The 12,063-nt window shown below is 41.7% G+C and overlaps 1 protein-coding gene across 2 annotated transcripts in view; it reads right to left on the bottom strand.

Moving 5' to 3' along the window:
* The window catches only part of Psd3 (pleckstrin and Sec7 domain containing 3), a 372,681-nt gene that overhangs the window by 271,578 nt on the left and 89,040 nt on the right, over positions 1 to 12,063 (bottom strand). The window contains exon 1 of one of the 2 annotated variants that reach the window (XM_041674595.1): positions 5,677 to 6,094. The exons of the other annotated variant lie outside the window; for it this stretch is intronic. Coding sequence (XP_041530529.1) covers positions 5,677 to 5,707 — 31 coding nt within the window. The 5' untranslated portion in view covers positions 5,708 to 6,094. Of the gene's footprint in view, positions 1 to 5,676; positions 6,095 to 12,063 lie in introns of those variants that run through there. 2 annotated transcript variants of the gene reach the window in all.

Here is a 12,063-nt window from a genome sequence, read left to right as displayed (position 1 = left end):
ATGTTTCATAGTATTTGGTAAAGTTACTTTCCTGTGATCTGTAAGCCCACTGGCTTTAAATTTAATTTAATACACTGAGAAAGAAATAGGGTAATTTTAGTGTTAACAAGATCATTTTAGCACTGCTTCACACTTTGTATTAAGTAGCCATCTGTTTCTGCAAGCCAAGGAAAGGACTGCAATAAAATGATGGAATAGAAGCACAATGTGTTTCAGTGGTGAGGAAATGAGCCTGTCTCACAGACTAGCTGCACACAGACTATGCCTTCCTAGCATGCTCTGGGAGAACCAGTATAGGAAATATGCTCTTCCACTCTGGCCAGCAAACTCAAGAGAAAACGGTTCCAAGAAAACCAACCCACGGACCATTTGGCTCATGTACCAGACACTTGGTCACTGAAACTTGAAAAAAGAAAAGCAGCTTTCTTAAGTGATTCTGAGCAGAAAGACCTGAGCTTCCCCAGGTAACATGATGGCCACAGCCAGCCAAGATCATTTGGGGATGCACAATTATGAATTGTACACACTTATTTCCTGGGACCTGGGCCCAGTAGATTTTAGGAAGAGGACCTAGCTTGTTTTTCTTTGTCACCATTAGAATATAAAGTCCACAGGGCAGTTGGTCTGTTCTTCGCTTTTATATCCCTTACAACACTAGAGCCTAGCAAAATGGCCATTTTGTTGTCTAAGTGAAATAAAGAATGTCAAAGAGTCAACCAGATGTCATTTAGGAGAACTCAAGGCATTTTTTTTAAATGCCTCCTTAAATACAAGTAAAACATGACACATACTCCTGATAACCCAAGACCAGCCTGAACAGGGAGTGCTGGAGGAAATTCAGAGAGCTGTCCCAACTTAGAGTAGGCTCATCTTTTCACCATCTCAGCCACGTTCTCTTGTGTACTAAGTACGAGTTAAACACTGGGAGAAGAGCAACATAGAAGATCAGAGGACTCCTCCCACGAAGGGTTCATGAGCCAGTGATTCCTTCTGGACACAATGCCTGCAGACAGAGTTTACTGGGTGGTAAAGATCAATTAAGACAACTTTAGCTACATTTCTAGAATTTAGCATGATGCTAGCCAGGCTGTTCACATTAAGCAGAAATTTTACAACTGACCACCCAGTAAAGCCTGTATTGATCAATATAACAGCCATATACGCATCTGACCACTTAAACTAACTGCATTAAATGAGATGGCTCAGCGGGTAAGAGCACTTGCTACTCTTTCTAGAAGACTTAGGTTCAATTCCTAGCACCCACATGGTGGCTTACAGCCCTCTGTACCTCCAGTGTCAGCGGATTCAGTGCCGTCCTCTGGCCTGTATAGACAGCAGGCATGCATATGGTGCACAGACATACATGCAGGTACAATACCTATACCCACAAAATAAAAATAAATAAACCTAGAAACTACTTAAGTTTCAGTCAGTGTTCCATATACATCACTAGCAGCTCTCAAACTACTCTGAATAGACAGATCATTTCTGATGAAAGTCTGATTTGAAAGTGCTGTCCTAAAAGTTTGTACTCAGTATGACCCTGAGACAGCAACACACACACACACACACACACACACACACACACACACAGAAAGACGACACACAAGCACTGCTCAGACTTTCCAAGGCAGAAACTTGAGGGCTTCACACAAGAGACTTAATGTGGGGCTGTGGAGATGGTCCAGGGAGCAAAAGTGCTCACAGTGCAGGCACAAGGACCTGAGTTCCATGACACATCAAAAGCCAGGCGTGGTGGTGGAGGGATTGCTCAGTGGTAACAGCACTCGCTGATCTTGCAGAGGACCTGGTTCAATTCCCAGCACACACATGGCTGTTCACAACTGTTTGAAACTCTCATTCCAGGGAACCCCAATGTTCTCTTCTGGCCTATGCAGGCACTGCATGAATATGACACGCGCACGCGCATACACGCGTAGGTAAAGCATTCACACACATAAAAATAAATACATCTTTAAAAATTCAGGCTTGACTTGGCTACACATGCCTTTAACACCAACACTAGGGGACGGACATATGTGCATTTTTAAATTCTTTTACATGCATTTATTTATTTGTCTGGGAGAAGGCATACTGTGACATGCTTCTAGAGCTCATAGGACAACCTGCATAAAGTATTTCTCTTCTGCTACCATGCGGGTGGGTTCTGGGGATGGAACTAAATCCATTAGGCTTGGCAACATATGCCCTTGCCCACCGAGTCACTTCCCTGTCCCAACAGGAAAATTCTGAGAACTTAGCATTCAGGCAGGCTACCTAAAAATGGCAGACTTCCAGTTCAGACACCTCATTTCAAGGCATGATAAGGCCGACAGCAATTGAAGCTTCTGCATGAACTGCCCTGGGTACATACATACAACAAACACACACATACACACACACACACATACACACACACACATACACACACACACATACACACACACACACACACACATACACACACACATACACACACACACACACACACACACACACACAAATAATGAATCAAGCAGGCCAGAGACTCAGACACAGTGAAGCATGAGCAATTCCGCTCCAGAAACTACACCGCCCTCTAGAAATCATTCTGACAATATAAAATTAAGTGACTACATTTTTGCTGTTCAAAAAAAAATTTACAAGTTTCTACCTCCTAGCTGGAAGTTCCAATAGTTCAATCAATAGATTACACAACCAACCAAAATTTCCAGAGGTCAAAAAGTCTCCACTCCTAGCTTCATCATTCTGATGTGGGTTTGCCCTTATCCCAAGTGATCTGGGGTACTTTTCAAAGAGCACAAGGTTTAGGCCCTTTGTTGGAATACTGCCCTCCCTGAGTGTAGAGCTCATTGTGAGAGTTGTTCACACAGCTAGTGACTACACTTACACAAAATTGCAAAAGTGATCTTGACCACAAAAAACGTAAACATTACTATCTAATAGTACTTAAATAAATTATATGGGGGTTTAAAAGATAAATGTTGAGAGAAATAAGGTTTTGTGATAAATAAAAACAGAGTTCTTTTCCCCCAAGAGTTTCCTATTCATGTTCTTGGGTATATTACTTTTTTTTAAAAAATGAGCAAATTCACTTTGCTAAGGCGCCAGTGAGCTTGCATTAACAGTCTATAATCTGCTTTCTGAGAATAGTACAGATCATCACATTTTCAATCCTTTATAAATCACAGGTCATCTAGCCACCAAAACCTGTTCCCCCTTCTTCTCGTGTGTGTTATTTCAAACTGCAATAACATATAAGAAAACTACAAATTCTTGAATTATTTTAATAGTGGAAGTTTTGCAGAAATAAGCTAAAGGCAAAACCTTTGACTTGTTTAGAAGCAACTCATCCCCAGTGATGGGAAAGAGTGCCAAATTTGACCATTCAGTCTGTAATTTTGTTAATCAAAGATTGTGAAACAAATGCCTCATTTGCAAAACAAATACAAAAATCAAGCCTTTAAAAGACCTCAAGCACATTTTGCCTATAAGTAGCTATAAATCTTATCTATGAAAAACAGTGATCAATAACCTCTCTAGAAACAGATGCACAGCTTACACCCTTGATGCAATGGAAGGGGCTGCACCAAAACAAAGCAGGGGATAATTTAATCCCCTTGCCAAGCAGTAGAAAATGTATCTGGTATGATAAAAAAAAAATATCAGAAAATGAGTGTGAGTAATGCAAAACTGCCAAATGAGTAATTCAACTGCATTATACTTGGGGACACACTCTTCATCCAAATAAAGGTCATATTTTGGAGACTACCTTATACAGTGGACAATACTCACTATTTTATGGACGCTGATAGCTCTCTAAATGCATGCATATTTAAGGTTTATGTGCTTCAAAAGGGCAGGAAAGACCTGCCAAGCCTTATTCAAGCTTTTAGCATGTGCACACAAATACAAAATGTTCCATTAATTGGACATTCTTCCCCTGGTGATTAATAGTTACAGCTGTGCTTACCACAAACTAAATCCCACATGCTAATGATTCAGAACCTAATTTTTCTCATTCAGTCCTAATCCCTACAGGAGTGATAGTAGTTTACCATGCCAGGCAGTCTCAGCAGAAGCCTTGTCAACTACAGTGCAGCAGACAGCATTCGGAAGGTCAGAGGGATGAGACCAGAGCAAGGCATTAATGCACAGAGCACTGCTCCCCTGCAGAAACCTTTTGGCAGGAGCTTGTCTGTAATCATCGCTTTCTTAAAACTGGACTCCTTTTTACTCAGCCTGAACAATTCCCCAGTTTTGTCTGCCTCCAACTACTTTTTAGGCCCACACTCAAATTTCTTCCTTTAGCTTTACCTCTTCTCTCCCCTGTATTTTATTCATTCTGTCCACTTTCTAAACTTCTTCCTATTTCTAAATCTATGCTTCTAATATCCGGTCTTAAAATTTCTTCATATCACTTTAGCTTTTATTAGGTTTCTTCAAAGAATAAAAGTTCACACCGAACTCCTAACTCTATAACATGATTAGACCAGGCTTTCTTTTGCAGAAGTTAGCACAGATGTGGGAACATTAAAAGAAACTTGTCCTGTGCATTTTCATGAAGCAATTTAACACTGAAGAAATTTAAGCTGATGTCCAAAATACTATATAATTCTTTTAAAAATCATTACGAGTGGCAAGTAGTAGTGTTAGTAGCAGTGATAACTAGCCGCAGCTGTGAACTCCTTAGCGAGGCAGATGTCAGCAATTTCTATCAATAAACAAGCAGCCTCACTGAGCAGAGACTGGGACCAAACCTCAGCTGATCTCCAAGGGCTTCCATGCTCAGTAAACCTTAGGGCTTAAAGTCAGGATTCGTCCCACAAACTGATACAAACAATTCTAAGTAAATCTACCATTGAAAGATGAACAGAACGTTGAAATTCAGTTTTTCTAAAGAGGAATAAATCTTAAAATGCTATTAAATGTTTCTGACAGAGAGGCAAGAAGCACGAAGGAATCACAGTTTTTCTAGGGGACACTAGACCTCAGTGTCAACTTCGGTGGGAACATTTGGGGCCACTTCTGAAGGCCTCCTCAGCCCCTCTGGGCTACTTAGCCTCCTAGCTGTGCTTCAGACATGCAGATGAAAAGGAGCTGGGGTTCTTTAAGAGAAACTCCTCCCCTATCCCATCCAACACCAGCTCTCTAAAGTCAGAAGTAGCCTCTATCCTCCTTCTGCCTGTATAATGCATCACAAAAAGGGAGCCTAGTTCTCCAGGGTGATAGAAAGCCCTGTTCCTAGGAAAACTGCTTGGGACACAGGGATGAAAGAAAATAAAATTATAGGTAAGCACGATGTTCTACTCTCTGCTTAAAAATAAAATTTGGAAAATTCAACATCAGATACTAAAATCAATATTCCAAGCTAAGCAAGAGAGGTACTGGGCAAAGCATTTGGAGGCCCCATGGTATCTTTCTGTTTTCTGGGGGAATTAAATACTGGTTGGCAGGGACACCCCAGAACGAATGCAGTCTGCTCTTCTAGATAGCCAGCAGGATTCAGCAGAACTTGGGCTCACCCCCAGAAGTCTCCTACTGGGATGGCCGGAAAGACAACAGCGGTAAGCAAAAGCAGTCAATAATACAGAGGACAATGTCAGAGCAGCATTTCACAGAGAGAGATAAGTAAGAGCTATTGCCTGCAGAGACCTACAAACAGAGGTTACTCACAGAGATTACTGTAGCTCCAGCAGTTACCCATTGAGCATAGAAAATGCCCCGTTCATCAGTTTAACGCTTGAGAAAAGTTAACCAGAAAAGAAGCGAGCTAATGCAAAATGTGCTGTTCTAGTCAACTGGAAGCAAATTAGTTTCAAATTTCCTGGAGGCCCCTCTTGCCCTGCACTGCACACGGTGAAGTCAATGGAAGCACTTTGAGCACTTGGAAGCAGAGCTGAGCCGAGCCCAGGAACTGCAGCCTCAGCCTCTTACAAAGGCAGGAAGAGCCTGCTCTCCTGCTGTGCTCAGCCTCAGGCGCTCTCTACCTTGGGAGCTTACCGAAACAGCCACTGTAAGGCTTTGCTACAATTGTGAAAACTACTTCCAAGGAGGTAACTGAGATGCCGGGAGTTAGCTTTAATGTAACCATTCCCCCAGTGCAGCAGCAGGAAGCCGGCAGAGGCTGGGAGAGGATCGTACCATCCTGGCTGACATCAGAGGTGGGGCTGTCATCCCAGTATTATGCAGCATTTTCTCTGATGCTGAAATGACACACATGAACCGAGATGGGCCGGTTCCCTTTAAAAGCATTTAATTCTCACGTTGTTCCAACGGAAGAGGCAAATGCAAAAACGCTGCCCAGAAGCTGCTCCCATGACATCAATCCTGCGCTGGCAGTCCTTATCTCACTGGTAAGTGCTGCTGTCACCCAGGCATCTCGCTAATGATTACATTATTATTCCTCTGATAAATTATCAGTTTAATGGGTAATTGATAGTGCTTGAAAAATGTGACATGAAAAGATTGAAAGTCATGAAGATCCAGTTTTAAAAGCCATGGCATAAAGTTTAACACCACTAAAAGGACTTTGGATGTGTACCATACTTTTCAAGCAATCTCAGTAAAAGCACTCATTTTATAAATAATAACATGAAACTAACCCATGATAAATGACATAATACTGACCCCTGGACTTGGTGTAAATACTAAACATAATCTCGTCTTGGGCTGGGAGTGTTCCTCCATGCTAGAGCACTTACCGATCCCCGGGTTCGAGCCCCAGCACTGAAAAAATAGAATCTTCAGTATCATTAATATTCTAATCAGCATGAGAAGCAAAGGCACGTCAAGGCTATTTTTTTTTTTCGTATTCTATACACTCAGTGAGCAGCATAACCAGGTGACAGAAAATGTGGTAATTTTAATTCAGAATGTCCATCTTTATAAATAATAGATTAGAAACTGTTTAGTGATGTGCTATACACCATGCTAAGCAGTTTCATTTTGCGAATTCATCTATTCCTTCCAGAAGGTTCTGGGATAGCTACTATTATTAACCAACCCATTGTACAGATGAGACCACTAGAATACAAAAGAGGTGTGGGTCATCTCAGATCAGGGGAGTAAAATTCAAACACAGCCACTGTGGCTCTAAACTTCACCCTCTGTACTACTAAGCTACCCTCCTTCCTAGAAGCCTGCATGCCAAAGAAAGAATTCTGAAATAAGACTATTATTTCCAGGGTTTCAAACAATAGCAAACCAAACAAGCCCCTCTCTTAAGAAGACTAATTGATAAATAGGAGGACAAAAATTAGATGGTATACCCAGGAACAGCAGACTGGGAACAGAAATAAAGCCAAGACTCCACTTCACAGCTGACAGCTTGTCTTACCTCAGGAAAATAGCTTACAATCTCTGAGCTTTAGTTTCTTGACCTCTAAACTATGAGCGCTTGGCTTATTGACTGGTATAACACTGTGGTGAGAGCACATCATCTAGACTTACAGCCTAAACTTCTTTACTTTACAATTGTGTCACTTTAAGTAGTCCTCAGCTTCATCATTCAAAACCACAGAAACAACAGGGTTACTCTAAGGATTAAGTAACTGAAGTATGCAGACAAACCACTCAGATGAGCAACTGTATCTAGTAAAAGCTCCACAGTAATTATTATAACTATTATTACCAGTAACTTCCATTTCTTGGGGTAGGAGCAGGATCTAACTAAATAGTTCAGGATGGCCACAAATTCCTGATTTTCCTGCCTCAGTATCCTGGGTGTATAGGCATGTGACATCATGACTAGTTTATTTTTAACTAAACTGCCCAATTCTTCCCTTTCCAAAACTCTGAGAAAATCTGCTAGAATTATTGGGGAGGGGGGCTAGGCTGACTGGAAAGGCAGAAGGCACAACTTCTGTTGGCCCCATCCAGATATTAACCAACCCACAAATCACCAGCTCCCAATGGGATGCACTCTCATGAAGCTGGCAGCAGCTGTCAGAGATTCCTTACAAAAGGAGAGAGGGACAGACGCCCTTTGCTCTCCCTTTCCCTTCCGCGTGAGTAAGAAAAGAGGGGTCTTGGGCTGGAGAGATGGCTTAGAGGTTAAGAGCATTGCCTGCTCTTCCAAAGGTCCTGAGTTCAATTCCCAGCAACCACATGGTGGCTCACAACCATCTGTAATGAGGTCTGGTGCCCTCTTCTGGCCTGCAGGCATATACACAGACAGAATATTGTATACATAATAAATAAATAAATATTTTAAAAAAAAAAAGAAAAGAAAAGAGGGGTCTAGAATTGAAGTGTTATCCTGGCTAGGGAAATAAAAACAGGACCCCACCAAATATCCACCAAAGAATCTTGCAGCCCTAGGATCTGTTGTAACAGAGAGAATAAATCCTTACATTATTTCACTTCAGTTTTCTACTATATGCAGTTTACACAATCTTAGCTGGTCCACAATCAGAGGCTCAGTGACCAAGGGCTGGGTTACAGACAAGTACTTTCCTTCTGTTAAAATCTCTCAGTATACAGCTTTCCTTAAGCAAGTCTAGCTGCAACCACAAAACAGATGAAGATGAAGTTTAGAGAACTTTAGGTCCACTCAGTAGGATTCCTATTATATTTGACTAGTTAAGCACTCTGATAGTCATCTTCAGTTACCTTGCTCTCTCTCCCCGACTCTAGACCTCAGATGGCTGGCCTAGCAGTTTTCTGGTACGCCTGAATTTACTAATGACTGACAGCTTTCCTTTCCCTATGCCATAGTCTCATTAGATCCAGTCTTGCCACTCAACAGAAGGGTGAAGTAGACTGAAGCTTAGGAGGTCTGGTCTGGACATCTAAGGCCACCAGCGTGGTGTCATGATTATGACTAGTGGTTTTGGTGTAGAGACTTACCAGAATGTCATTTCATGACTACAACTACAGTTTCATGGGATATCTGTCAGTTTTCATCTCAAATCAATTTTATGAGGCAAACGCCTAATGTTCCCCCACAGTTACTAATGATATATGCGCCTCTGTGTTAAATGGAAAGGTCTGCATTCTACATGAAGGCTTGGTGTGTGCTACGTCTTCAGGAGACCATCTGACCACTGTGCCTCGTACACTCCCACAGCCAAGTCTCAGACATGCACAGTCTTTCATCAGTCCGACCCACTTAGGTCTTCTTCTACAGAGGCCACCAGAAGAAGCAAGCCTGGCTTGGGAGAAGGAGTCTCACTTTCCATGGTCTGGGAAGGGGCCTGAATAAGTAGGGCAGTTCCTACTCTCCCTGGAGAGCAGACCCTGTCCCAGAGGCAGAGTCAATTCCTGACTATCTTTCGTATGTTCCATGTCACACATCCAACATGAGAAAACCATAATGATTGCCTTCTATGAGAACCTAGCTTCCGACAAAGGATTCCTATTTCAGATGCATCATTAACACCTCCTGTCACTTTCCAGCCATACTTCATGTCTCCCTGTGTCTCATCACCATGACATAGTTATTTTTCTTGAAGTCTCATCCATCTGAGTATGCACTTACCCTTTTATAGAGCACAGAGTATTGCTTAGAAATTAACTTATGCTCTCAACTACAAACCTGATGATTGATATCCTCCACTGTACGTAGTTTCCCTACACCTTGAAGCAGGGTGTAGTGGCTCATGCCTTTAATCCCAGCAGGTAGGCAAAGACAGGAGGATGTCTGTGAGTTCGAGGCCAGCCTGGTTCTCAGTGAGTTCCATGACAGCTAGAACTACATAGTGAAATTCTGTCTTGAAAAAACAAAACAACAAAAAGGAAGGAAGGAAAGAAGGAAGGAAGGAAGGAAGGAAGGAAAGAAGGAAGGAAGAAAGGAAGGGAGAGGGAGGGAGAGAGAGGGGGAAGAAAAGAATAATGAAGAATCATGCTAATAATCCCACACTTTTTAATCAGTCATTTTATGTGTGCTTGCATGTTGTGTATTGAGCTCCATACTTTTGACGTCAGTGCTGTCAACATTGTCCAATCGTGGGCCTCCCTTCTCCAAAGCACAAATAACAGAAATTGAAAACAGGTTTCCAACATACTTATGTTAAATCTGTAATTCTTTAGCTCAGGGATCAGAAATTTCTCCTTAAAAGATCAGATCAGTGTCAGGCATACTGGCCCAGGCCTATCAGCCAAGCACTTGGAAAGCAGAAGGAAGCCTGCCAGGCATTCTAGGGCAGCCTGGACTGGAGGAGGCCAGCAAGGGCTACATAACACAACCCTATCTCAAAAACAAATTTATAGTTTAAGCTTTGTGATCTCCATGGTAATATGTCTGCCAATGCCATAAACAATAACAAATTGACACAAGACTACACTCCAATAAAACATTACCTTCAAAGGCCACTGAAACTGGCCCAAGAGCTGGACATAGTCTGGATTCTTACATTAAAAAAAAGAAAAAATAGCACAGAGTGGCCCAATAGCTTACAGCCAGCATGAGAAGCCAGGATGCCCCAGGACAAAGAGTTCATTCTGTTAAAAAGAATGCTGCCTCTCCACTGATCAACTGTAAACAGCATAGTAACTTCCAGATCTTCACTCAGAGTTATTTCCTTATATCCAACTGTGCTCTACTCTTCCCACGTCCAGATCAAATCCCTCCTCTCACCGAGCCCTAATATATGTGACCTGCACTTTTACGTGAGGCCCTTACATTTTCACGATTTTATACTGTCTTGCTTAGTGACGCTTATCTCCCTGGCCTAGGCTGTCTATGGAACAGACTAGATAACTACCAGAGCATCTTAACATCCACAGCCATCCACGGAGAGGCGGGCATGGAACAGTTTTAACCTTCCTCATATTTATAAAGCTTAAAGTACGTGGTCTCTTTGTGGTAACTATATCATTTTGGAAAAGAAAAAAAAAAGTACAGGCTAATCCTTTGGGTATTTCCAGCATGAGGACTTCTACAAGCAACTGGAATAACGTATCTTCATAGGAATTACTTAGAAAGGCCTATTTTGCAGTTTTATAGCAAACATCCCATAAGAATGATTGTTTTGTGGTAACCTATAGATGGATTTCTAGGACTAGGAAAATAGAATCTTTAAACTGTTTTCTGCTACCTAGATCTAAGAGAAGTCTCAGTGAAAACCCTTTAAATCTTCCTCCTCCAGAAAATACATGCAAAAATTTTACAGATGTTGCATAAAAAGTCTAGGGACCTATTTTTAAAAAGATAAGAAAATGCCTCAGAGGGTCTCATATTATCTGCTTATAGCTTGAGTTACTTAAATTTCCATTTTAATATAATGCATTTAAAGAAATTTCATTGTATTAAAAGAACGTGGCAGTACTATTATACCCCAGTATCAAAAAACATTAATAGGATTGTAGAGATGGCTCAGTGGTTAAGCACGGACTGCTCTTGCAGAAGACCAGGATTTTGAATCCTTAGTACCCACGTGGCAGCTAATAACAGTCTCTAACTCCAGTCCAGATCTGACAGCCTTTTCTGGACCACAACGACAAAGCACACACATCGTACACAGACATAAATGCAGACAAAACATAAAATAAAAAACATGTTTAAATTTTTAAATTATAATCAATGGAAAAGGAGAAGTGCATAGTGAAGAGCAAAGACATGGAAGGAGAGGAAGGATGTCACCAGTCTGCAGATGTCTCCTTCCTTCAGCACTTCCTGTGACGCCTTCGTGAAGGCTTAGCATAGGTGTTCTGCAGATCTCACACATTCTCTTATGCTAAGCCTCCAGGATCACTTGTTTCAAATCCCAAACAACAACACAGACTAAGAAAAAAACAAAAACAGGAGTTGCTAACCGTAAATTCTTCAAGTTTAAGGTTAAAAAGCTAGGACCAGTACCCAAGCTTGTCCTCTGACTTCCACACATGTGCAGTGGCACGTGTGCATTTGCATTCACACACACACACACACATACACACACACACACATACACACACACATACACACACATACACACACACATACACACACAGACACACACATACGCACACACATACACACACACATACACACACACACATACACACACATACACACACACAGACACACACACATACACACACATACAGACACACAGACACACACACACATACACACACACA

Source organism: Microtus oregoni, unplaced genomic scaffold (genome assembly GCF_018167655.1).
Source record: "Microtus oregoni isolate MIOR12 unplaced genomic scaffold, Mior012 000025F_ref0000491, whole genome shotgun sequence".
Classification (NCBI taxonomy): domain Eukaryota; kingdom Metazoa; phylum Chordata; class Mammalia; order Rodentia; family Cricetidae; genus Microtus; species Microtus oregoni.
The sequence above is the reverse complement of the archived record's forward strand: the minus strand, read 5'-3'. Positions and strand labels throughout refer to the sequence as shown.